This window comes from Poecile atricapillus, chromosome Z (genome assembly GCF_030490865.1).
Source record: "Poecile atricapillus isolate bPoeAtr1 chromosome Z, bPoeAtr1.hap1, whole genome shotgun sequence".
NCBI lineage: Eukaryota > Metazoa > Chordata > Aves > Passeriformes > Paridae > Poecile > Poecile atricapillus.
This window is the reverse complement of record NC_081289.1, coordinates 41,494,055-41,521,777: the sequence shown is the minus strand read 5'-3', so window position 1 is coordinate 41,521,777 and position 27,723 is coordinate 41,494,055. Positions and strand designations below refer to the sequence as shown.

Genomic DNA, 27,723 nt, shown 5'->3' with positions numbered 1-27,723 from the left:
TGTGATGTTACAAAGAGCTCTGCAGCAGCACAGTAGAGAGCTCTGGCTAGATGCAGTTCGGCGTGGCCCTGTTTTGTGTCCTTTCCGCACACTTTACTGCGCTCCTGAGCCCAACGCGCCCCTGCTTTGAAGACGCAGCACGGCGCTCATTTTTCGGCCGAAAATTACGGGCCTTGGCCATTGAGCTGCGCTCTGGCTGTGCTGGAGCCCCTTTCCTCGGAGGAGGCAGCGCGGCACACGAGCCTGCACCCCGACACGGACCTGACGGCCCGGCACGCCACAGCCCGGCCGTGCTGTGCCGTGCCGTGCCGTGCTGTGCCGGGCCGTGCCGGGCCGTGCCGGGCGGGCAGGAGCGGGCAGCGCCCGGGCCGGGGCGGGGCGGGGCGGGGCTGGAGGAGCGGGCCGCTGCCCGCCGCCGGCGGAAGCTCCGCCGCGCCGCCGCGGAAGTGACGCCGCGCTCCACCTCCCCGCTCCCTCCCCCTCCCGGCGGCGGCTCGGGAGCCGGGCGCGGCTGGCGGCGGCCCCGGGTGGGACCATGGCGGACGGCGTGGACCACATCGACATCTACGCCGATGTGGGCGAGGAGTTCAATCAGGTACGCGCGGCCCGCGGGCGCGGCTTCTCCGCTCCGCTCCCCTCCCCTCCCTCGCCCGCCTTCGTAGCCGCGCCGCCTGCAGGGCCCTCAGCGCGGCGGCCGCGCCGCCGCCATTGTTCGGGCGCTCCCGCCGCCGCCGAGCGCGGGGCTGCGCGGGGCCGGGGCGGGCGCGGCCTCACGCCCGGACCGCGGGTGCCGGCGGCGGGCCCGGCTGGGCGGAGAGCGCGCCCGGCACTGAGAGGCGGCTGCTGCGCGCCGGGGCCGAGCGCCTTCCTTCCTTCCTTCCCTCGCTTTTTCCCTTCTTACCAGCCTTCCTCCTTCTCTGCCTTGCCTTCTCAGGGGCCTCTCCAGAGGGCTCTCCCGCGCCGGCTCGGCGGACGGGACCCTCCCGGATGCGGCGGGGAGAGCGGCCCCTTCCCGCCTGCGGCGGAGGGGAAGCGCTACCATTGTTCGCAGATGAATCAAAAAGCCGCCGAGCGGTGGCTGTTTCTCGGCCGCACTTTGCGGGGGAGGCGGAACTAGTGCGGCTTTATTCTGCAGCACTGGAGAAAGTATCCAGCTTTTTATATTTTCTATTTTTGTTTTTCTTGTTTGTTTTTATCTTCCACTTTAAAAAGTGGCGCAAGCGTTTTTAAGAGGACTAGTTCATATTTTGTTGAGGAAATTTGGATGAAATAAACAACTTCTATGGATTAGAAGTAGTCCACTTTTCTAGTCCTTTTTTTTTTTTTTTTTTTTTTTTTTTTCCGATTGTTGTATCAGTTTTGCATTCCATCTGCCCTGTTAGCAAGTCCTGCACTTCTCCAGGTTGAGTTGCCCTAGATTGCTTTGTTCCTGCCCTAGAGCATAAATAACCGGGAACAACTTCACTTTCACGCACTTACGGGGCCCAGCTGTATGCCAGCTTGCCCTGCAGAGAACTGGGAAATAGGTAATGGCTTTGGAATTCACAAGTAATTTGTAACTTTCTCAGCAACTTGTAGCTTTCTCAAAAGACTTATTATTTCAGATATCGATTAATACAGTCATTCTAAGTATTAATAATCTCATAAAGGTATACTATGAAAGAATGCCATCCTAAAAGGAGATGATGAAAAGCACTGATTTGCTCTTAGTTTGTCTGCATGTGAGGGTTTCCTCCTTACAGTTGAAGACCCACTATTTGGACTTAAACAGGAAAGAACCCTAGGACAGACACCATTCAGTGGAAGAGTACTTTTTTTGAAATTCTACGATAATTTGAATTTGGTTTAATCAATTCAAGATATAACTGACAATAAATCAGATTTTTCAGGTAAAAAAAACCCTTTCTTGTGTCAGGTAGTGTTTGTGTAAATTCATGTTTGCAGCAGCCCTCAGAGTAGAATAGTTATGTGCTGTAAATATAGTTTAAAGACAGTGCCAGAACAAAGGTGATGTGGGTGATCTGTTTCACTCACATGGTCCTGGTCTACTCAGGTCATCATTACTGTTGATATACTCTATAACTGTGGTGGTAGAAATTAAGGGAGTCTTGTGATAATTTAGTTCAGATTAATCCAGCAGGCAGGGAACCCTTTTGCTTTTTTCACTGTATTCACCCCAGTTGCTTTTCTGTTGAGTCTGAATTTATGCAGTCTGTTGCTTCAGTTCATAAATCTTGCAAAATATAGGGCAGAAAGGTGAGAAGAGGCTAGTGCCCTTTTTCCATGAGCTTGAATCTGGGGGTTTGGTTTGTTTGTTTTAGGGGGTTTTCTTCTGTGTTTTTGTCTGTAACACATCCCAAAAAGTTCCTGTTTGTTCTTTTCCAAATTTCATTTCTGTGACTTTCTATTTAACGTAATATTGTTGAACTGAGCAAGTATTGAGACAATATAAAAGTTTTACTGTGAGAGATTGATGCCTCTGTACTTACCCATTTCCTTCTGACACATATGAAAGAAGGCAAGTTGTATTAGTTACTACCTCTTAATTCTCATAATTTCTCATAATTGAGAAAATTTGTCTAGAAGCTTTTATTCATAAATTGCTGTTCCTGATTTGAAGCTGACAGCTTAAATAGATAAGATGGAACATAGTTATTTGGATGTGTGAAGATGACAATTAAGAAAATGCTTTAGGAAGAAAGTGGTTGGCATTATTAATTTGTTTATGTAGAGAGCATTTTACAGAATATTGTATTTTAAAAATAAATTGTCTTCATCTGTTAACTGAACTTTTTTTTTGTTTTGTTGCTCTACATTTTTGTGACATACTAATATTTTTTGAATTTGACTATGGAAACCCTTTCCACTGGTTTTGGCAGTAACAGGGACTGAAAAATACACTGTGGAGCTTGCTGTTCTTCTGGATTTAGTACATAACTCTATTTATACACAATCTGGGCCAAAACTTTTATTTGCATCTGGAGTTAACCCTTCATTTAGGCCTTGTGACTGGATAAACTTCCCTTGGTTGTTTTGTCTGGTTCTGCACCTCAAGGTACTCATCTTTGAGGGTAATTGGGGTTTTTTTAATGCTTTTTTTCCAAGTAGGAGGAGGGTAGGGATGTTCTGCTTGATTAGTGCTAAATGAACCATAGGTTATAAAGGTGAAATAAAGACCACAGCCATGGGTTTACAAGCTGGCTAAGATGGATGACAGCCACAAACTGTCTTGGGCTGTATTTAGTGTTGGTTGCAATGAACTGACTAACTTGATAACAGATCTTTTGAGTGAAAATGCATATTTCCTATTCCATCTAAAGCTCATCATCTGTCAGTGTTGCCTCTTACTCTTTTATTAACTTATTGTTCTTCATAATAGTATTTTTTGTCTTTGGGCTAACAGCTTTAGTCAATTTGGCTCTGAACAATTTTGTTTAAATTGTGGTTTTGTTTTTTTTTCTCTTGGACGACTTGGTTGAGTTGTTTTGTTTTTTTTTTTCCTAAGCAGACTTCCAGCAGTCTTTTTATTTAAAGTCTCATTTTGAGATGATAGCCTCATAAATGTAGTACTTCCTGCATGCATTGCTTGTGCCCCATTAGAAATAGGTATTGCATGGAATATTTTATGTTGAGGATTTCCCTCCATGTTAAATATCTTGCTCTTGAAGAGAGGGAAGTTTGTGGTGCTTGTTAGAGCTGTTACCTGTGTAAAAATAGCTGAGGATGGCATACTCTCAAGGGCAGAAGACCCTCAGTAAGGCTGGAGTGCTTTAGCAGATAGTAAGGTGTGGTTTTATAAACAAAACCCTAGAATATTGTTATGTGGTACAGGGATAATGAGGAGCTTGTGCAGGAGGCCAGTTTGGGTCTGACTTGAGGCTTCCTGCCAGTTGGGCCAGCAAACTGGGTTGCTTTTTTATGGTCATGAAGATTTGACTATGTGTTGTCAAATTCCGTGATGCTCTGATCAGCTTTGCCTTTTCAGACTTGGGAGTTTTTTTCCCACATGTGCTCATGTATGTATGTAGTTAAACAGTAAAAACTTTTCTTATACACATGTATACATATAAAAATTTTTCTGGTCAGAAAGAGGATGCAAAAGAATTTAAGGATATCATATTTTAATGCTGTGGAAAAGATGCTTGCTTTGTTTATACTCTTAATGAGTAAACTTGGATAGTTGCATTGTGGATATGTCTAAACTTGCCTGTAGTGTTCTGTTTTGGTATTTAAATGCTAACAAATTAGAGATGAAAGACTTTTAACTTTGCATTTTGTAGCTGGATAATAAAGCTGATTTAGATGGAAAAAACAGTTAAGAGACTAATTATCTGAAAACTACAGTATCTTAGGAATGTGTTAGTTACTGTCTTGACTTCAGATCTGTAACACAAAGGAAATTTTTTTTTTTGTATGTGATAAATAATAAAATCTAGCGTTTAGGGGCCACTTAAGGCCAGTTATTAAAAACAGCCTTTATATTGAAAAGACGCGTGTCTTATCATGGGAGGGGATGGACACATTGTGGTATAATAAATTTCTGCTCAGTAGGGCTGTCCTGGTCAGAAGAAACATAACCTGCATCTATTATAAAATATGTCCATAATACCTGACAGCATTTTGCCAGTTCTGCTTCAAGGGGTCCTGGGGAAACATAACTTGTGTATATTGGTAAATATCAAACTCCAGAAAAAACTTCAGGCCTTCTTATCTCACTTCTCTTTAATGTGAACAGTGATACTGTGTATGTTTATTTTTGTTTGTATTTTTTTACTAACTCTGTAATTACTCTGTAATTTTTAGTTACAAGGGATCATGTTGCTTAAATTTTAGCGCTGTGCCAGTTGTAGTGCCAATAGCATTTGGGCCTGTAGAGTAAATGTGAATCCTGTGGTCAAAGAAACTTGTCCAATTCTGCCATAGGCAGTTTGCTATTTTAGAAGTATCAAAGGCTGCCTTTTTTGTTAATGTTTGTATGTTCAGACAGTTAATCAAGACCAGAAAGATTCTTGTTTGTTATTCTTCAATTCTACAAATTTATTAAGTGAGGATACTAAAATGTGCTTAGAGTTTTTTGGCCACAAATATGATAACTTGAGTGAAAAAAAAACACTAAGAGGGAAGCTGGATAGTTCAGTTTTTTGTTTTGTTTTTTTTTCCCCCAGAAGCAACAGTAAATGTTTTTCATGAAACTTTATTTACCTTACTGATTTTTTAAAATGTGTTTTTGGAGGTCTAAGTTAGTGTTTAACTCTTAAATTGGACAAAGTTTTGCAGAAAAAGCAAGTCTAACAGATGTGTGAAAAGCTTTAAGAAATTTTGCTTAACAACAACAAAAGCCATTTTCAAAACAGCACTTGTAAAGGAAGTAAGTGGTTCTCTGCAGCTCAGAGGAGTATGTCCATTAAGTTCGAAAAAAAGAAATAACATGTTAAGCTTGTCCCTTCTGGACATGAAGTTCCTTAAGTTCATGGCTTACATATAGGAATGTTTCAACCAATTCCACCTTTTAGCACAGAATGTGGGATTTCAGTCCTGATTTTATGATAAAAATATTTCAGACTTTATCAGCATTTATTCAGTATTTTCAGGTCTAGTTAAAATGTAGACTTTGGAAATGCATTGCTGTCTGATTTGGTTTTGGAGGGGGCCAGAACAGCGGTGCTCACTTTATTGCTTAGCACATTTATCTGGAAGATTGGGAGTTACAGTAATTGAGAAGAAAAAATTTCTCTTCATGCTTGATGTCCTTCCTGTAACTAAGGAAGCTGGAAGAGGTCAAAGCTGGTTCTTGATACCAGCAGAGCATTTGTTTAACTAGCTGAGACTAGAGAAGTAATAGTTCCTGTACTTTTTTTACTCTTCTGCATCTAGGAAGGAAGGGTGTGTTTAGGTAAGTTTCCACAGAACACGTATGAAGGAGAAAGGGTTGTTGGATCTTGTGCAACATCTACCAGGACACCTCTCTTCTGTCTACACTTGGAGTTGCTGGTTCAGATCATTCTTAATCATCTAAGCACACACCTTGTTGACAGATCGGTAACTGAATGAATTTCATGCTGGATGCAAAACCAGCACAATGGGAGAAGAAATTCTAGTAAACAACATCAGGTTTTCTCTTGTGTCTTTATTTATTTAAATTAAAACACTGATGCTATTGGGCCTGCCCTGCCCCCTCTCAATTACATGCAGACTCTGCTGCCTTAATAATTCTCTCCACTGATGGAGATCTGAAAGCCTGTATGATACAAACGATCTATTTCAAAGGAGTTTCTTGTCGCTACAGGAGCGCAGCAGAGCTGTGGACTGCTGCCCACTCTGGTGTTTTGGCAATGCTGGCCTCAGAGAGATATGTTAGTGTACATACATCTGCTGTAAGTTTGGTGACTGTGTTTTTGTATCTGTCTACCAAGACTAAATTCTACTTCCCTGAAGTCATCATTCATATACACGGATGACTAGAGTTACTGCACATTTAGCAGAGGACTTCCTTAATTGTCTTGTGGCATCAACCTTAATCCAGCTGTAAGATTTCATGTTTAGGCCTGTCTCGGGCAGTTCTGTGTGCCTGGTTTCATTAGCTATGGTGATAGGAGGAATCAAACTGAGAACGGGGTAGATGAGGTGAAATATGAAACCCTTAATTTAATTGTGATAAGCTTGCCTTTGGAGAGAGATTTTTCTATTGAACTTTATTGTGACAATTCAGTTTACTAGGGATTAAATGTACTTGATTGACAATGCCAAAACTCATTTACCTGTTTGTTGTTTTGTGGTTTTTTAAAAATTATTTTAGTTACACTTTCGCTGTATGAGCAGTAGTTGATAATATTTTTATATTTCCAAGACAGTGGATCTTTTGATCATGATTGTGGCTATCTTGGGTTAACAGTAAACACTGCCAGCTTTGCAGCCTGTTTTGTGGAGTCCAGCTTGGTTCTCTCTAGCTGCCATATATGGTACCTTGAACTATTCTGTCTGGGATGCTTCTGTGAGTTTCTGGATACAGATTCATAGTGGATGCTGAAATATCTCTGATACCAAAACCTGGCAAAGCAGTTTCTGTTCTGGAGCAGGGTGTGAGAGTCCAGTAAAGTGGGGAAAGTTGGCTCAGAGGGATGATTGCTGCTTGTGGATGGACTGGGCATTGGTCAGCAGGTGGTGAGCATCAGTGGTTATGCATCACTTGACTCACTTGTGCATTATTTCATCTCTTTTTGTTGTCTTCTTTTTCATTATCACCATTATTATTTTTATATTTTACGCTGTTTCAGTTATTAAACTGTTCTAGTCTCAACCCACAGGTTTTACCTTTTCACCAATTCTCTTCCTCTGTTCCACAGGGTTTGGGGGGTGGAGTGAGCAAATACCTGTGTGGTACTTAGTTACCAGCTGGAGTTAAGCCACAACAGCTCTTTTTTTGTCACCCATCCTGGGGCTTGATAGGTCTAGAAAACAACAACTCTGTCTAGAACATGCTAGAACAAAATTGTTACAAGCATTTGTTATACATATTTGTTATTTGTTAATAGTCATTGGACACAATGTTGTTTTCATGCTCTCAGTTGTTCTCCATGTTCTCAGAGCTCTGTCATTTAACTCCTTACTTCCAGTGTGTCCTCCCTCTTGTGCTGTTTATCACCTGTGGGAACTGGACTGAGGTTATTGTGTTGTGTTTTAACATAAGCAATCTGGTCTAGTGGAAGATATTCCTGCCCACAGCAGGGGGCTTGGAACTTTAAGGTTTCTTCTAACCCAAGGCATTCTGTGCATCAACCCATGAACCTGTGAGCACTGGCGTGTAACAACACAATTGCAGGTTGTGCAAGTAATCTGTTACTTGTACTCAGCTCTGCTTTTGTCTTTGTACTTTGTAAGTGATCTGCTGGAAACTATCAATGATTAAACCTTTTGCCTTTCATCCTCTGAGTTAACCTATGGAGGAGACATGATCCCACATCTTTGCCTTCTCTGCTTGGCTAATGACAGTAGCTCTTGAAATTTTTTTATATCCTTGGGATGTTGAAGCAAGCATGACCCTATTGCCAGGAACCATGATTGTATGTCAGGTCTTGTTTAGGGTTAGACAACTATTTGCAGCTACTCAAACCTTGTGACAGGCACTGTGGCTATTCAGACCCTGGTGGCAGGTGCTGGAGTTGCTCAGACCCTTGGAATGGATGATGCACCTGAACCAGAGTACCAACCCCTGCCAGTGTCAGTCACCCCTTTCCACCAGAAGAAATGGACACAAGAGATTGCTTAGTGAAGGAGAACAAAGCAGGGCCATCACAAGAATAGAAGGAAGAGGCAGAACAAGAGGGAACCACTCAATCCCTGTCCCTGAGAGAGCTGTGGGATATGCAAAAAGATTTCAGCCATCACCCAGGTGATCACCTGACTGCTTGGATGCTGGGTGACAGGGCTGTGAGCCTGGAATGAGGGGGTAGGGAAAGCAAGCAGCTGGGATCAGCTTCTAAGGAAGGAGGCAGTGACAAGGTGATTGGCAGAGGGCCACAAGTCCTCAGCCTTTGGGAGCTGACTCCTATGGAGTGTGAAGGAAAGACATCCCTTCAAGGAAGATTTTCCATGTCACCCAGGGCCACCACAGAGGTATCTAGTGCCTTTGTTATGACCCAGACAGTGCACAGTCACCCACAGACCCAGAAGAATTCTAGTGCATGTGATCCTTGTGGCAGAAACTTGTCCAGAGTATGCCATTTCCATGTGCTGGGTTTGCAGGAGTGTATGGATCCTGTGGCCTGGCACGTCAGGCCCACAGGAGTGGAAGGCTCTGGTGCTCAGGGTACCCCAGTGCCATCCAGCTCTGCAGGAGCAGAACCTATTTCTGTTTCTGGAGAAAGAAAAGGGGAACCCAGCAGCTGATTGAACTGGTGGCTGAAGTGAGCCTGACTGATAAAGTGTGGCAAAAACACTTCCCATGTCTGGCCCAGAGTCTCTGTGCATCCCTGGCATAGAGTATCTTAGGAGAAGGTATTTCAAGGACCCAAAAGGGTACTGGTGGGAGTTCAGTACCACTGCCTTGGAGGCGGAGGAAGCCTGCCTTGCCTGTTCTCTCAGAGGACTCTTCTGTTGGGCTTGCTGAAGGTCAGAGAACAGGTGCTGGTCGCTACAATGGTGTTGCACTGAGACTCCATGGTTCCCATTCACAAGCTGATTTATCAACTGGAGAGTCAAGCAGCGATCAGCAGGATCATATGGCCAGTGTGGAAGTATAATGGAGAGTGGAGTCTGACAGTGGACTATGGTGGCCTGAATGAAGTTACACTGTGGCTGAGTGCGGCCGTACTGGACTCATTGATATGAGCTGCAGTCCAGAGTTGCCAAGTGGTTGGCCACAATTGACATTGCTAATGTGTTTCAATACCTTTGACAGCCCATAATTTTCTTTCATTTAAAGGAATGTCCAGTAGATCTGGAATCCAGTGCCCCAGGGGTGAAAACATAGCACTACCAATTCTATGGACTGATCCAGACTGCATTGGAATGGGATGAAGCTCTGGAACACCTGCAATGCATTGATAATAACATTGTGTGGGGCCATACAGCAGCAGAAGTCTTAGAGAAAGGGAAGAAAATAGTTCTAATTATTCCAAAAGCTGATTTTGCCATAAAACATAGTGAGATCAGGGACCTGCATGGGAGATTGAATTTTTAGGAGTAAAATGGCAATATGGATGTTGTCAGATGCCAATGGATGTGATCAACAAAACAGCAGCAATGTCTCCACCAACTAATGAGCTTTCTTAGGTGATGTGGGTTTTTGGAGAACACGCATATTCCAGATTGCAGTCTAATTGAAAGTTTTCTTTGTCAAATGACCTGGAAGAAGAATGATTTCAAATGAGGCCTTGAGCAACAGCAAGCTTTTGAACAAATTAAATGGAACCTAGTTCATGCAACAGCCCCCAGGCCAGTCTGGGTAGGGTGAGATGTAAAAATATGCTCTATACTACAGCCAGGACAAATAGCCCTACATGCAGTGCATGGCACAAAGCGTCAGGGGAGACTCTGGTCCTCTCTTTTGGAACTGGGGACACAGAGTATCTGAGGCCTCCTATACTCCAGCTGAAAGAGATAATGGAGTCTAATCAAGGGACTTGAGCTGCTTTGGAAGGGATTGGTGCTGAAGCACAGCTCCTCCAGCTCCCTAGCGACTGCCAGCGCTAGGCTGGATGTTCAAATGGAGGATCTTCTCTACACATCATGCAGCTGGTGCTACATGAAATAAGTGGGTTGCTGTGACCTCAAACAGGAAGTCCTCGTTGCCCAAGAATCTTAGAAATGATCATGGACTATCTGGAACACAGAGATTTCAGAATATCACCAGAGGAGGAGATAACACATGCTAATGGGGCCTCATTGTATAATAAACTACCAGAAAATGAGATGCAATATACCTAGTTTATTGATGGGTCCTGCTGTGTTATAGGAAAGCATCAGATGGAAGAGCATCATGCCCAATACATGAACTTGTGGAAGTTGGATGGAAGGGGCTGATCACTGCTCAGGGACTGGCAGTTGATTGCAGTGTTTTAACTATACTTATCCCACAGGTTTTACTTTTTCTGATTTTTCTCACACATCCCATGGAGTGGTTGAGGAGGGAGAAGTGAGTGAGCAACTTTGTGGTACTTAGTTGCAATCTGGGATTAAACCATGATACTTCTACATTCTAAAGTATTCAATTCTGGGAGTAAGGTTTGTGGATTTTTTTGATTTCTTCTTATATTGCAAGGGCAAAAGTATTGGAATGGAAAACAGTGGCCAGAAGTTTTTTTTTCCACCTAAGTTTAGAATATAATAGGAGTCATAAGACTTTTACAATGTTTTGATATAGATGAAACTGGCACTTAGCTTTTCAGGGAGGATGTTGTGTAGGTTGTGTAGGTGGTCGATCAGACTTACTGTGGAACATGGCAATTATCACAACTTTTGCTTCAATGAGTTTTAAGCATAATATTAATTATAATCAAGATATCTTTCTTATTTTAGGAGGCTGAATATGGTGGGCATGATCAGATTGATTTGTATGATGATGTAATTTCTCCATCTGCAAATAATGGAGATGCTCCAGAGGATCGTGATTACATGGATTCTCTTCCACCATCTGTTGGGGATGATGTAGGTAAAGGAGCTGCACCAAATGTTGTCTATACGTATACTGGAAAGAGAATTGCCTTGTACATTGGAAATCTCACTTGGGTAAGTATCTTAACTGCTGTTCAGTTGTAGAAGGGAATTTTAATTATAAACCTAATTATTTGTAAATTTTTTTTGCTTTAAAATGTTTTATATGAAGTATTATGAGTATCAAAACCCATTGATTTTGATAAAAATTGGTGGTTTTTTGTTGTTGGTTTGATTTTCTTTAATTTTTATTTGTGATTGTGGGGTCGTTTTTCTTTTTGTCTGAAATTTGGAGAGCCTGTCATGATGTCTTAAAAATCAAGGAAGTCTTCAGTAAATATAAACTTTAGAGTTTCTGTCATGTTTTAAGTGTTATGAAATAATATTTGTGCTACTATGTTCTTAAGGTTTTCAGAGAACCAAATGAAAGGAGAACAAGTTTAAATTATTAAATACTTCATACCTGTAAATACTTCAAGGTTACAAATGGAATTTTTAGTCAACTCTTGCTGAAGGTTTTAGTTTAAAAGGAGGTTGAAGGTTCTCTGGGATTTTCTTGAAATTACTTTTCACATTTTTCCAGGGCCTTTTCCATCGGCAGTGACTCTTTCAGCATAACTCTTTTCAGGTATTTGTCTTGAGGCTTATTTCTCCATCCAAGAAGAACAGGTTTATGATAACTCACTGAACTGCAGTCGCCCTTAGGACAATTGCCTTTATAGAATTAAAGCATTTTAAAATTGCAGCTAAACAAACAGTGCAAAAGCTGGTCAGTAGCTGAATTAAATGGAACTTTTATCTGTTTATATGAAATCAAGTCCTTCAGGGCCCACATATGCAAAATTCTGTTTTAAAATATAAATAAGAATATGAGTTTTCATTTCTGATAATTTACTGTAGGTGGTTTTTTTTATTAGTTATTACAGTATTTCAGGAGCTAATAGGTAAGTAAAGGACCTGACTCTTAAGTTGTCCCATTTTGAAGTACGTGAATGGAATCAGTAAAATGTGCATGAATTAGCTGAACTAATTGTTGAATTGTAAAATAAAAACGACTACTCCAAAAGCCAGAATGTATTGACAACCTGAGTAAAGTATTCCTCTGGATCAATTTCTCACACACACACACACACACACACACACACTTAAAAATCCATGGAAAATTTAGTTGCCCTTTGCCTGGTGTTTTAGATAAGCTCTCATAGTTGAATATTAAAAATATTTTTCAGTGGACAACAGATGAAGACTTAACTGAAGCAGTTCATTCATTGGGGGTAAATGACATTTTGGAGATAAAATTTTTTGAAAATCGTGCTAATGGCCAGTCTAAAGGGTAAGAACTTGTAATTTTTTTTTTCTATATGCGGACTGAAGTTTCGGAGGGGAAGGAACTCTCAGTTTTCATAATTGTCAATCTTTGAACTGCTCATCTTAGCTTATTGATCCAGAAATGATTTGGCATATAATTTAATACTAATGACTTTAATTTCAGATATAAGTTTTTGTGATGGTATTGTGTGTCTCATCATTTTGTGAGTTAAATCTTATTAGTCATTTTCATTTAAGACTGTTCCTAGATTTTTAATTGGTGTGGTGGTGATGCTTGTTTTTCTTCAGTGTAAATGCTGTTCCCCCATCCTTCATTATTGAATCTTTCTTTATATCTTTATTGTCCATTAGCTGTTTAAAGTAAGTGCCTGAGCCCATTTTTCAGTGACAACCTAAATTTCACTGCATGAATGTGGTAGAAAGTCTCTTTAGCAGCAACGAGCATACAGGGTATGCTTAATAACTTGGTCATATGAATTCATTATGTAGTCTGTCGATACTTCACCAAAAAGCTGCCTTTGTTGTGATAAATTTTGATGCGTCTTGTACTTGCTCTTTTGTTTCCTTTTGTGGCATCCTAGGATAAGTTACTTTATCTGTTCTGAAAACTGGACTAAAACCTGAGACATTTTCTGTGTCTAGCTTGTCAAGTATCCTTTTGCATACTGTGTGTAATCTTTTTCATGAGGCATCAGGATGTCAGAAAATGAACAAATTGTGTAACTTTTTTTGTTTCCTCTCAGGTTTGCCCTTGTGGGTGTGGGATCGGAAGCATCCTCCAAAAAGTTGATGGATTTGTTGCCTAAAAGAGAATTGCATGGGCAGAATCCTGTTGTAACTCCGTGTAATAAACAGTTTCTGAGTCAATTTGAAATGCAGTCAAGGAAAAGTAAGCTTTACTTAAATGCTGTCTTGGAAAAGCAGAAAAAGTAGAGTGGCAAGTTTTTAGTGCAGTGTCTTAAAATTTCTACACAGTTTGAAACAGCCATAAAGCACTTAGAGTCCAGATGAATGAAGTTACCTTTGTTTAATTAAACCACTTCATACACTGAAGAGTTGCTGCATTCTGAAAGAAGGTTGCAGCTTCATGCAGTTCTTGTCTTAACAAGTTGGAGATGCTTTCTCGATTTCTTGAGGATGTAATTAAAAAAAAAAAAGCACAAGAGCATTTAGAAATGTAACATTTGTAAACAAACTGGACTAAATTCTAATGTGTGGATGGTCTGTATTTACGATAGAATGGGGAAGAGAAGGTTCCATGTTGTAGCCATTTGTGAGGTTCCATTTTAGCACGTCTTTTATTTCCCAGTGTGGCCTTGGACTTCATTGAATGAAGGACTGGCAGTCTCTTCAGATCCTCTAATTTAGTATGGGGCATAATATTTTCGCAGAGAATGTTTTCCTGCCCAAATGCATTGTGTTTGGGTAAGAGGAGCAAGTTGGTGCTCATAAGGTCATGCTTTAGCACTGCATAAAACTTCAGATCAAGTGTTGAAATAATTTAACCTGTTTTCATCTATGCAATGACACTTTTGATTTTCCCTTGCAGCCACACAGTCTGGCCAGATGTCTGGGGAAGGTAAAGCTGGTCCCCCAGGAGGAAGCTCACGAGCAGCATTTCCACCTAGTAATAGAGGTCGGGGCCGTTTTCCAGGTGCCATTCCAGGTGGAGACAGATTCCCTGGACCGGCAGGGCCAGGAGGGCCACCACCGCCTTTCCCAGGTAAAATTATGCATATATGGAGTTCCAATCTTGTGTTTCAATGTGGCATACTTATTTGGGAAATGATAAAGATCAAGGCAATTCAGTAATAACCCATAATCAGTGTTCACAGCTGGACTGTAGGATTTGACTGTTCCTTTGTTGATATTCAACAGGGAGTTGTACCTAAGTAAATTTGGTAGCAAGACAAGAGCTTTTTTAGATACATTCCTTATACTATGTCAAAATGCATATTTAAGTATGAAAAAAATAAAAATACATCATGTTAGCAGGTAAATTTGACTTTAGTGTAGTTGAGATTTTCTGATTTGCTATATGTGATGAGAATGCCTGTGTTGCAGTATAAAGTAACTAATTTCCTTATTGTACAAGTTTGCATGTGATCAGAAATTCAGCTTTAATTCATGCCCACTGACAGGTCAGTTGGTAGGCACTTTAAAACAGCAGAAATTTGAAGAGGAGGTCTGCATGTTTAGTTAGGTATCTGATATAGAAAAAATCTATTAAACAGGTTTGCACTGCAGTGAAGTTCTTTTTAGAGCTGACATATTTTTTAGTAAATGTCATTCAGTAATAGATTGTCTACCAACAGCCCAAGGGACCTAGTCAAATTGGTAAAACAGTACTGAGAACCTAAAAGAAGGTTTCAATACAGCATCTACATTACTTTCTCTAATACAGCTTCTCCCGTATTTTTAATATGTATTTTATCTTAAGCCCCTATGAAAAAGTAGCTGCAGTAAGATGCAATGTTTTCTGGTTTTTGTAATCTTCTTGTGGGTTTTGGAAACAGCAGCAGGTGATTAAGTGATTTGAGGAGGGGAGTTGTCAGTGTTAAAGATAATGTTGCTCTTTTTAGATATCTCTAGATATCTAGTGTCAATAGATACAGATAAGTTAAAAATTTTCTAGGCTGCTGGACCCAAAGCAGGAACACGCATGTCTTGTACATGCTGCACAGTGTTCAGGGAGGGAGGGTTGGTTTCTTTTTTGTCATTGTTTTTAAGGATAAAAAAAAAAGAAGAATTTTGAATAATTTTATTTCTTTGTATTTATTCACTCAATTTTATTTATTTTTTTTGTTTCTTTTGGTTTTTTTGTTTGTTTTTTTTTGTTTTTGTTGTTTTTTATTTTTATTTTAGCTGGACAAACTCCCCCACGTCCACCCTTAGGTCCTCCTGGCCCACCAGGCCCACCAGGCCCTCCACCGCCTGGTCAGGTCCTCCCACCTCCATTAGCTGGACCTCCTAATCGTGGTGATCGTCCACCACCACCAGTTCTGTTTCCAGGACAGCCTTTTGGTCAGCCTCCACTTGGGCCACTTCCTCCAGGCCCTCCACCACCAGTTCCAGGCTATGGGCCACCACCAGGTCCACCACCACCTCAGCAGGGTCCACCTCCACCTCCGGGTCCATTTCCCCCTCGTCCGCCTGGCCCTCTTGGGCCACCCCTGACTCTTGCTCCTCCTCCACATCTCCCTGGGCCACCGCCAGGTGCTCCACCACCAGCACCACATGTGAATCCAGCTTTCTTCCCCCCACCTGCCAATAGTGGCATACCCACTTCAGACAGCCGTGGCCCACCTCCGACAGATCCATATGGCCGACCTCCACCATATGACAGAGGTGACTATGGGCCACCTGGAAGGTGAGTTCTTTTAGTCTAATGTGTTTGGGTAGCAGATTTTACTCCTCTTGTTGGAAGCGTTTGATTTTTCCCTTTTAATGAAAATGTTAGGAAAAATTAGAAGTAGGGCCAGAAGGGATCCCACCAATCTTGTCGCTTGCCCCTTTTAACTTCTCCAAGGGAATGAATCTGAGAAACATATTTGCTGCAGGAAGAAAATCCTGAAATGCAACACCAGTAATCTCACTTCCCTTTTCAGCTCTGAACTGTTTGTCTTTGCTGTATTTGGCAGTGTCATCATTTCATGTGTTCTACATGTAAACTTATATATCACTTATGCAGCAGCTTCTGGTTGTGCTTCTGTCTTAACTTGAAATTCTGACTTTTATCTGTATCATCGTGCTTTGCAGGCTGCCTTTTAAGAATGCTCTGGAGTTTTCTTTTTCAAATATGTGCATATGTTGAGGTCATACCAAGCTCATACCATATTCATCTTTCAGCAGCATTGCTTGTCCCTTTTTTCTTCAGGATTTAATTAAAACTTAGTATTTGTCTTAAAAGCCAGATGTGAATTTACTGCAAGACTTTTACGTTCCTTTCCTATCAAGATGTTTCTGCTCATTTGGTGCAATCTTGCTGTGTTTGTAGCAGTGGCTTTTCCTGTGGTTAATCCTCTCTGCGACAGAGTTCTTAAGTCCCTGACTTGACTTGTCAAGTTTTTCACATCTTGTTTGAAACATCTTTTTCATCTGTGATTTCAAGCATCCCTGTCTTGCTGCTGTTTCGTGATTTTCACCATACTTGTATTTGTCAAAAATTTTGGCATAAATTCTAAGAGAGACGGTTTTACATAGTTAGATTTGAATTTTTTCAGTAGTAATTGTACTGCTAGCATAAGACACACTTTCCTGGCTTAAAATGTTTCCTGCAAAGATGCTGTGCTTTGGTTCTTTTTTTACCACAAAGTTTAATGCCCCCCAAGCATTTGTACATGTGATGTTCATACGAAAATAACTATAGAAACTCAAGCATTTGGCTTAATTGCCTGAAATATAAGACTATAAGATGTTGGGTGTTTTTTGATGGACAAAATCAAGATTGTCTGCAGTTTATAGAATGTCTGGGGAGGGAAGGAGTGGGAATAGGACAGTATAACTTACTGTCCAGTATTTTCATTAATAATGTTGAAGCTATCATCCATAACTATTTAAATTGTCATTAATTATATATCATAGGCGTTTCACTGGAAATAACATGTCCATAAGAGAAAAATTACATATTCCATTCTATGGGAGGCACACGAAAAATAATACTCAAAACTCAGGGAGGTATGAATTTTTAGACATTTCCTCTTATGCTAAACTGGCTATAGGATCTTGTTCCACTTCTTGCAATTAAGAGGATAGCATTGCTTATTATTCTGCATTTTCTTTCTACCAGAAGAACTAACACTGTTCTAGAAATATCAAGCAGTGGGCCAGTTTGACAGTCTCAGCATTTTTCTCTTAACACATTTCTCCAAAATTTCTATGTGACACAGAGACTGCCTAATAGGACACTGCAAAACTTTTGGGAAAATTTAGGTTTACTTCTGTTACTTTGCAAACCCTCTATAGGTAGCTGATAATTGAAGTGTAATGAGTATGAGGATTCTGCTTTATTGCTTCCTCCTTACTGTGACTAGTAGGGAGATTAAATTGGAGTACCTTGAACTTGACCAGAAATTAAAAAAAAAACAAACAAAATTGCTGTAAAATGATGACATATCATTCAGAAAATTGAGTGTTTTAAAGATAACTACATTTGTTTTTCAAAAGTTACAGCATTCTGGTCTTAGTTAAGATCTGGGAAACAGGATCATATAGTTCTGATTCCAGTACTGTTATGAAAATTTTCTCTAATTTTGCTCAAAGCTGCATTGCCTATGTACGTGAATTTCCACATCCATTCAGCTGGGAATATCTATTTATGTACCTTCAAGGATTTTATAAAAATTGTAAATATTTGTCAAGCACAATATTAAGTGCTGCTGAATGTTTGAAATAGATGGGATGAAAAAAAAGTCTGCTTATACAGCAATGTCTTAATTGGTTTTTTGGGATTTTTTTGTTTGGTTGGTTTGTTGGGATTTTCTGTTTGGTGGGTTTTTTTTTAAGCTTTCAGGATTTTATACTGTAACGATGGTCCTTAACAAAACCAAACCCAGATCCTGCTTTCTTTTCTGTTTGTCACTGCTTAAAGTTGCAAACTTGGATTGTTGAAAATGCAATGATAATTTCTGAGGTTTTCCTTAACCTTCTAAATACTAGTTTTATTGCTTGCAGAGAAATGGATGCTGCGAGGACACCTCTAAGTGAAGCAGAATTTGAAGAAATCATGAATAGAAATAGAGCGATCTCAAGCAGTGCAATTTCAAGAGCTGTATCAGATGCCAGTGCTGGTTAGTAAAACTCAGTTAATGTGTTTGCTATTCTACCCATCTGAAAAGAATTTATAGTTGTTTTTTTTAAATTAGGAATCTGAAAGGCCTTAAGCCACATTTTCCTGATAGGGTGCTGAATTTAGGTACAACTTATGACTGATTTTGGACTGTGCATCAGTTAGTTTCTAGGAAAACTTTCTGAGTACTGATCTGGACAGTATTTTAATATTTGATGCTACAGTAAATTATCTAGATGGGTGTTTAAGAGAAGATACTCAAAACAGTAATACTGTTACAGATAAAAATCTATGTTTTAATTTGCATAATTTTCTGATCCTGATCTTACATCATTTTCAGGGGACTATGGAAGTGCTATAGAGACCTTGGTAACTGCAATTTCCTTAATCAAACAGTCCAAAGTATCTGCAGATGATCGCTGCAAAGTACTTATTAGCTCTCTTCAGGACTGCCTTCATGGAATTGAGTCCAAGTCTTATGGTTCTGGATCCAGGTAAAACTTTCCTCTTCCATCTGCTCTTACTTAAAAAAGAGAAGGTGTAGTGCAGGACTAATTTAGACAGAAGAAACTAAGGCATGTAAGAAGTTAGTGATTTGCTGAGTTGCACAAGAAATATGTGAAGGAACCAAATATTAAGTCTTTCCTGAGCCTAGGAAAGCTGCCTTTTAATTAACCTTCTTTTCAAAATTGATCTGACTAGCTTCACTTTAACTCTTGGTTTTATTTGGTGGTTTTGGCTCACATTTCCCATATGCAGAATAGCAGCCATGTTGTAGTGATCATTTGACGCGTGGTGCATTTCTCCCAGCTGATTTCAGACATCCTTCATTCTGAGTGCTTCAGCTTTTCCTTGCTACATTATAAAGTGGGTGTCCCTTACTACCTGTAACTGAGTTCTTAGCCACCACTGTTTGTACCGGGTATCTTTAATGCTATAAACAAAAATATAACTGCATCACAATGAACAGATCGTTCCCTCGTATATGTTTTTGGTCAAATTTGTACTCATAAGTAGACTACAAAACTGGCATGGGGTTGACAAGTATTTTGAAGAAAAAATTAATGAAGTAATTTCTTTTAGAAGACGTGAGCGATCCAGAGAGAGGGACCACAGTAGGTCACGAGAAAAAAGTAGGCGCCACAAATCACGTAGTAGAGATCGTCATGATGACTATTACCGGGAAAGAAGCCGTGAGAGAGAGAGGCATCGTGATCGTGACAGAGATCGTGACAGAGAACGAGACAGAGAGAGAGAATATCGTCACCGTTAAAGAAGGTGAGCATTTCTCTCATGTTCTTCAACTTTACTGACTTACTAAAAGTAACCATTCTAGGTTTGAGATTATTTATACCATTCTACCATTCATATCTGTATTTAAATGATCCTGCAGTATGTACTGAATCACTTTCTTCTTGCAGCACCTGACATGAACACAGGTAAGTAACAACAGGTAATTCACTGGTCTTGGGAGGGCGCAAGTATTTGTACAATTATCTTCTACATTCTGCATGCCACCTCTTGTTTTGGCTGATAATAGTGTTTCCAGTTTTTATGAAATGTGATTGGACCACTTCTTAAAAAGGCAGTAAGTCAGACTGTTCTCTTTGATCTTAAAAGATTATATTAGTTTTATGGTTTTATTTCTTAATTGTATTTAAAAATACTAGTTTTGTATTTTAAAATATACTTCTGTAAGGACTACAGCATTTAGCCCTCCATAGATTGTGTTTGGATTATTTCAATGTCCATACACTTATTGTCCGTGCACAGGTATGATGGTGGTTTTGTGGGTTTTGGTATTTGTGGGTTTTGTTGTTTTGTTTTGTGTTGTTTTTGTTTTGTTGGTTTTTGGTTTTTTTTTCCCCCTGGTGCGTTTTAGTCAAATTCAGGAAATATAACCAGATTTTTTTCTTTTTTTTATGAAATGTGACCTGTCAGTATCTTCTGCCTTCTAGCTAAATCCAGGTATTAACCTTCAGCAAAATTTATTATCAGTTGTTGCCCACCACCCTGATTTTTCAGTCTGTCCCCCTTCTGGTAGTAAAGTCTTTTTCTGAAGACTAGTAAACAAATATATGACACTAGTATTGATTCTTTTCTGGTTGTTCACTATCTAACATGCTCTTTTATTTCATGTATCTGAAGTCTTCTATGCATCAAATGTCTAGACAGCTAGAGTAGCATGCTAAACAATTATTCTTTTCAATGTACTGCTTTAAAATACGTAGAAATATTTACATTATATCATGTAGCATTTTGAGGGTTGGGAATTAAAGCCGCCCATAATTCCTTGTTTGACAACTGAAGAGAAACCAACCCTACCTAATAGTGGTCTTTTCCCTTTTTGAAAGAACTTCCACTACATCTACACTGAAATTGAAGCTTGTAGATGTGCCTGTCTGCCCAGCTTCCATTTCTTACATTTAACCTCAGATTTAGTTTCCAGATTTTGCATGTGTTTTTTTATTCATGGAAGTTAATTTATAGATGTTACAGAGTAAAACCTGTAGAAGTCAAATAAAATGTAGTATAGTCTTAAGTGAAAATACAGTTCTGTTTGTGTTAAATGTCGGTTTTTCAGCCAGGCTTTTTGTGTCACTGACACACCTCTGGGAAAGAGCAAATTATGATAGTACATGCTTTAGTGTGTTGTGAATTAAGTGGGATGTTGTCTCAGGTTCTTATACCAGCAGGGGACACAAAAAGAAGTAACTGACCTAGAGAAGGGGAGTCAAAGGCTTAAATAGGAAAGTAAAACATGGCAGCTGAAATAAAGTTGGCAGTGTACTTCTGTTAATGCCACTTTTTGCCATTAAAAATGGATTGAAAGAAATATTTCTGGAATTTAGTAAAAATATCAACTCTGGTTCTTAATTGTAAAAAAGAGAACATAAAAATACATATATAATGAAAGTAAATGTAATTCCTTTTGTTGAACTTGGTTTTTACCTTTTATAATAAATGCATATTTCTGATATTTGCAAATAGTTGTTACTAATAGAGGTAACCATTGAACTGAGTAATGGATGCATTTCCAGAGTGATTTCCTTCTGGTGGAGATGAGCAAACCACACTAAAGATGGTTAATAGCCTGGATTGAAAGATAATTTTTTTAACCCTGACATAGTTTTACTAATCTAGCTTTAATTTTTGTGTATTTAGTGTTGTGCACATAGATACAGATTTACTGTGCCAAGTACAGATTTCCTACTCTCTTACCCCAAGAGCATATATCAAACAGCATTAGCTTGTATTTTATAATTTCTGACGCACAATTTACACTGAGGCTGTGATTTCAGTCTCAGTTCAGGTGGGATTTATATTTGCAAGATCCTTCAGCTTTGTTGTGTGCTGGGACTTTTCTTTCAAAAGGGTGTCTTGGTAAGATTCCCTTGTGTGAAGAAAATAAGTCCTAAGAATTTGATTTAAATGGAAATTTTAGTATACTACATGTAAATGAAAGCATTTGGTATTTTTTTAAGTTGTAAACATTGTGTCTTGTTGCTGTCTTAATGAAGAAGAGCTTTATTGTAGTTTCGTTTTTTATATATTGATACACACACACATAAAAGAAATGTAGTTATCTCCTGGTTTGTATGTTTCATTTTCACTAAGATGTATGTTCCCATACATTTTTTGTTTCATTTTTTACACTGAATAATAATCATAAACTGATTTAACACTCAGTCATTTAATAAATATCAACAGTGCTGAAACGAGTTATTCCCCATATTACTGTGTTTTGCCAGAAAACATGAAGTTGCCTCTGTGCCTACACCCTGTGAATGGCACCTATATTTCTCCTTATTGTGTACCTATAGTCATGACTGTGATACTGTACTGGCCTTTTTTCCAAATTGTTACACGTCTAGTTCAGAAGAATTCTAAGGGTCCATTGTGAAAACTTTTGTAAACAGTGAAATTCGGTTTGTACTGTATTATATTTATAGAGATGGGTTAAATTGGAATAACTTACAAAATGTGTTTATAACAGTAAAACTCTAAAAAGTTTAGTTGTACCATATCAGATGTTTACACTTCTGTTTGTACACTTCACAATTTAAAATTAAACTGTTGCAAGATTTTTGTGCCTTCACTTGAGTAAGACTTCATGTACATTGACAGTCTATTCTCTTGAATTACTATTCATGGAATGCTTCCTTGGAACATCTTGCCTTTGCTGATAGAAAGCCTGTAAATATAAAAGATAACAATGGATTTAAGACAAATGTCTAACCTGTATTACTCAAAAAAACTGAGAACCCAATAGAATGACATTTAGAAGAATTAACAGCAAAATTAATGTGTACAAACAGAATAGTAATGTAACTTCATCAGCATGAATCCTGACTTATTAGGCAAAATTTTTTAACTGATAATCAATAATGTATTTCTAGCTGATACATTGTCCCAATCTTAATCTGTCTGAATTTCTATAGCTGCTGAATGTTAAGCTTTTCATTTTCTGTTTTTGTTACTGGGTTAATTGATTATTTCCTATTTAAACTGGATTTGGATTGAATTGCAAAGACAAAACCACAACATTGTAACAGTTGATATGTATGTAGACTTTGTATTCCATATTCCATGTTTATTCTCTGATTTTTTTTGCTCTCAAACCACTGTAAGCAAAATAATTTGAAGTCTGAGACTCATATTCTTCAAAAGCTGCTCTCAGATCACTCTGAAATTACTTACAGCTTTCAAGTGATTCAATGGTTGGAATTTTTTGTGTAGGAGGGAAAATGGTACTGATGGCTTACATAGTATTCATTATATTTTGCTTTTCTAAGTTGGAACGGTCCTGTAACTGTGCTAATAACCACTTAAACATCAAGTGAGGTATGAAATTAGCATTTTAAGAAACCTTGTAATAAATTGGCAAATGCCTATTTTTAATAGGCTATTAATAATAAGCTTCTAGTTAATAAGTAAATCATGTGGTAACATTGTTCAAGACCTGGGTATATACCTGTCTAGAATTATATTAGGTATTAGTCTTAAGCTATTATGAATATTGTTTACCTAATCTCTCTTTTTTTTAAAAAAAACCCTATGTTTTATGTGGGGCTGGCACTATTCTTCTGTATTTAGCATTCACCAGATGCTTTGTGCATCTGACTCATTATTTGAAATCCAGCATATCATGATAGAGGCAAGCAGTGCCACTGGTTTATGTGCTTCTTAAAAAGTCTACCATTACTCTGTTGCTTTGCAGAAACATAGTTTGTCTATTAATGTTCAGAGATGAATCTGATTTTCCTGAGGGTGAAACAAGGATTTAAAAAATAAACATAATATCTTTTGCTACTTATTTTCAAATGCATAACTTTAATTACCTTTTTCCCATGAATGTTTCTGTAATTTTATTGACTTCTGAGGTGTCCTTAGACACACTTATATTTTTTTTTCCTCATATCCTGGGCTTTTTTATTTGTGAATTCATTAGTTTTGACAAATTTGATCTGTGTGAAAATTCCCCAAGAAACTTATAGGTGTATGAAACACAGAAGTGAAAATGTTTGTTTGATGCAATGTTCTTCAAAGAATGAACAAAATTCACTTTTTTACTTTTGCTCATTGTGGTTTGAGAACTAGTATTTCTTTTTACAAAAAAAAGGAGACACGTGAGAGATCTTCATTTTTGTTTTCCTGTGGGAGCTCAATCTGCCTTTTTGTCTCTTCCTCATATATTAATGTGAAGAATACTTTCCAGTAATTAGTATCTTTTTAATTTGTAAACTCAAGATTGAATTTTCTGATCGCACCTCTCTGTTCATCAGTTAGTTTTGGTGAATAGACAGGCTGGGATAATAGAAGAAAGATACCTGACAAATGAAATTAGTTTAGGAGGATTTTCCCCCAAGTAAAATTATTTATACAGTCATGAAATTGTTGGTGTGTTGATCTTAAATTATACACTAAGACTGAACAAAGACAGCAGGTAAGTACACTCATAATAGGAGGGGGGAAGAGGCAGCAAATGTGAGAAGGTGTTAGTGCTGATGAAATAGTCTGTACGTGTGTGCTAAACAGAACAGAACCACATGTGTAACTCTGCTGATCTCTGATGCTGAAAAACAAATAGAAAGTTAAGCTTGAAATTCCTTCATTCTCACTATGTTATAGCTAAAGCATCAGACTATTTGGGGTATTTTGTGATGTTCTGGAATGTAGGTTAAACTAAAAAGAAATTTTTGGCTTTTAAGCTGATACTTTCTGTGGGATTTTTGGTTTGTGTGTTTTTCTTCATGTATAGAATAAAATAAAGGAGAATTACATGAAGTAATTCATAGCAGCTTCTAGGATATAATAACAAATGTATATTGTGCATTTTACTGAAATGTGAACATGTGAGATTGAAATTCAATCTCTGAAAATAAACTACTATAACAAAACTTGATGGGTATATGTATATACAGCTTTAAAATTGCTGTAGAATTTTCAAAATTTTAAAGGCTGTTTAAAGCTTTTATGTGAATATTTGGATAATTGGAATTAAAGGGAAAAAAATAGAGGTGCTATTGCAAGATGCTTTTGAGATACATATATATATATAAGAAATCTATTGGGGTTTTGTTGTAAGAGTGTGTCTTTGTGGGGAAAAAATGCTCAAGTTGCATCTCTTGCATAAATACAGAAATGTTTGATCACTCAGGTACTGAGATTTCATTCGTGAAATGTTCTGGCATAAACCCTGAACTTTTAAACCACAAAATTTCTATTCAACACCTAAGTCTGAAATTTGGATAGATTTGATAAATTTTGGTAGAAATGCTGAGAAACTCCTTGGTGTCTGGTGTTAAATTGTACAAATCTAACACATGCTTGAGACAGATAGCTTTTGTATGAGCTTGAGGCAGATGGAAAGATGCCAAGAAATACTGACTAGAGATTTAATTTTTTTAAAAGTTTTCTGTTGCTTCAATATTCTACTTGCTTGTAGAATACTGAAAAGGGGCTGAGCACACAGGTATAATCCATACAGATTTATTTCTTTTTGGAACCACAAGGATTTCCAGTTTTGTCAAGATACAGTGGCAGAATATTTGGAACCAACATGTACGCCACTTTGGATTTTAGTTGGCCATGTTTCTAAAAATGAAGGCTCAGTGTGGTGCTGACCATCTTAAGAGCCCTATACCAAAAAGCATTAATCCTAAATTCACTTTATTGTGCATTCTTTAGAGTTCCTGTAGTTCTTTAAGTACCTTTACAAATATAATAAATTATTCCCAGGAACTGAAGCTTTCTTATGGTAGTATTATAAATCTATATAGGGCGCTTTGGATCTGTTAACTGTTGCTATAGACATAATTGAGATCCATAATTCTGGCTGCAGCAATTGTGTGATGAGAGCAGCAAATTCTGATGTGCAGTCTCACAGCTGTCAGGTACTGACTTTTTCCACTAGAAAACTGAGATTCTCTCCTGTCTGTTTTTGCTCACTTAGCTCACAACTTTAAAACAATATTTTTCTTGTGGAAGTAGCACTTTGTCAGTCACTTTGCTACCAATTAATTTCAAAAGTAACATAACTCCTATGGAAACATTGGGGAAGCTCCTTCCCCAGAGGCCAAAAGTAGTTACTTGTTGATGCATTCGAGATCTGGGAACAAAATCTGTGAATAAGAGAAGAAATTCCACTCCCTGATTTGGATTAGTTCATATGCATACTGTAGTGTATAGGGTCTACTTGGTTATACTTGGGATTTTTTTCTAAGTTCTTGTTGACAGTCATTTTGAGGAAATGAAGAAGAAAAATTGCGTATTTAGTTTTCCCAGCTTTTGAATTTTTGTGCTAGTAGAATATTTGACAGCTGTGTACTGTTGCACGTTTGTGAAATTGCTTCTCGAAATGTCTTGGTTTTCAAATGAATAATTTAATGTGTTGGGTTTTAAAAATAATTTGATTGAAACTACTTTGAAATTATTGAATGTTGAAATTGTGAATTATTAATGAAATTAAGATAGCTAATTGTTTTGTAATGGAATTCAACTGAAATCCAGTGTATGGAATTATACCATCCCAAGCATTTTGTGAACTCTTACAGTAATTAACTTTGAATTGTGTGGTTCCCTGATTTGCCAAAATAGATGAGAATAGGAAGTAGGGCTTGGGGGTTTTTCCAAGGGCAAGTAGGTGAGGAAACCTGCAAATCTACATTGTATTAACTGAAAAGTGGGTTCTTGTGCATAACTGCAAGTGTGTATTTTTTAGATGTGAACCCCATCCAGCTTGCCACTAGTCTTTTGAAGTACTGGTGCCAGATTCTGTGTACTTTTAAATGTTACTGAGCTCTGAGCCATCCACTTCATTATACTATCAATTAATTATTTAAATGTCAAACTAGCTTAAAACTTATGTAAGTGGGCAGGTAAAAATGTAAAAATCTAATTGTGGTAAAATTACTTCAAATTCTTGTTCAGTTACTCTTGCAGAATGCATACTTTAGGAAGTGTTCTATATAAATTTTGCAGTCAGTCATAGAAGCAGTAGTTATTTCTTTTTTTATCATCAGTTCTTTAACTGTGAAGTTTATATTCTTTCATCTTGGTTGTACAACAACATTAATCTTATTTTTAATTGCTGTATTATAAAACAATGAGTACAAATAAATAGCTACTGCTTCTGGGTGTTTTGTGTTAGTTAACATCATGGTGAAGTAGATGCACGAGTTGTGTATGTATAGATAAGCCAACAATTTTCTGTGTGTTTTGGGGACTAGCAAAATCTACATCACAAATTTTGACACATTACAGCTGAAGGAAGAGGAACAGCGTGCAAGACAAGATACATTCTTCAAGGAAAGATGCTTGTCCAGCAGTTTGCTTCATGTGATTGAACTGAGCCTGTAAGGATTCATGGATAATATGAACAGGAATAGATCTGAATAAAGCAAATCTGCATACATGGTAACCAGTAGCTCTTTTACTTTTTTATGTTGCTTAACTGTTTTATTTGAGGGAAACCTGTGTGATTTAAACCTTATAGCTTTTGCAACTTTATTACTGGTTATATACATTTGGCAATTATAATGTGCAAGCAATTGAAAAAAGTCAAGTAAATGCTTGTTTTTTATAGTAGTTTGTTCATGTTAAACTGTTCATATAATGTCTGTACACAGCACCACTGATTACAGTAGATGTAGTGTTGTAATAAACTGTTTAATGGGGCTGATGTGTAAAGCTGTTCAAGTTATTTGATGTTTACACCTCAGGGAAAGTCATGTGTTGAGCAATATTTAAAGATAATGTTACAATGAAAACGTTGATGCTGTCTTCAAAAACATCGCAATAGTTCTTGCATATGCCTCAACTTAATCTTGCATTCAGCGAGTTAAACGTACTAATGTTGCGCTCTCCCACTCAATTTTGATACAAAAATAGGTGGTTGCGAAAAACCTTTAATTCTGTTTTGCTTTTTAGCAGTGTTTACCTAGGTGGCTTGT

General features: G+C 38.3%; 1 protein-coding gene across 4 annotated transcripts; it reads left to right on the top strand.

Annotated features, from left to right (window-relative positions):
* Positions 1 to 443: 443 nt before the first annotated feature.
* LOC131592992 (cleavage and polyadenylation specificity factor subunit 6) lies at positions 444 to 27,448 on the top strand. 4 transcript variants are annotated; one of them, XM_058865064.1, is made up of 11 exons: positions 444 to 595; positions 11,017 to 11,226; positions 12,381 to 12,484; positions 13,224 to 13,369; positions 14,030 to 14,203; positions 15,346 to 15,850; positions 17,065 to 17,157; positions 18,154 to 18,269; positions 18,609 to 18,762; positions 19,352 to 19,546; positions 27,035 to 27,448. In XM_058865064.1, the coding sequence occupies exons 1-10, from the start codon at positions 536 to 538 to the stop codon at positions 19,539 to 19,541; spliced, it is 1,752 nt and encodes a 583-aa protein (XP_058721047.1). In that variant the 5' UTR covers positions 444 to 535; the 3' UTR covers positions 19,542 to 19,546; positions 27,035 to 27,448. The 4 variants fall into 4 exon arrangements, with proteins under 4 accessions (XP_058721047.1, XP_058721048.1, XP_058721051.1 ...); XM_058865065.1 differs by having other exon boundaries at positions 445 to 595; positions 19,355 to 19,546; XM_058865068.1 differs by lacking the exon at positions 17,065 to 17,157 and having other exon boundaries at positions 445 to 595; positions 19,355 to 19,546.
* The last annotated feature ends 275 nt before the right edge of the window (positions 27,449 to 27,723 follow it).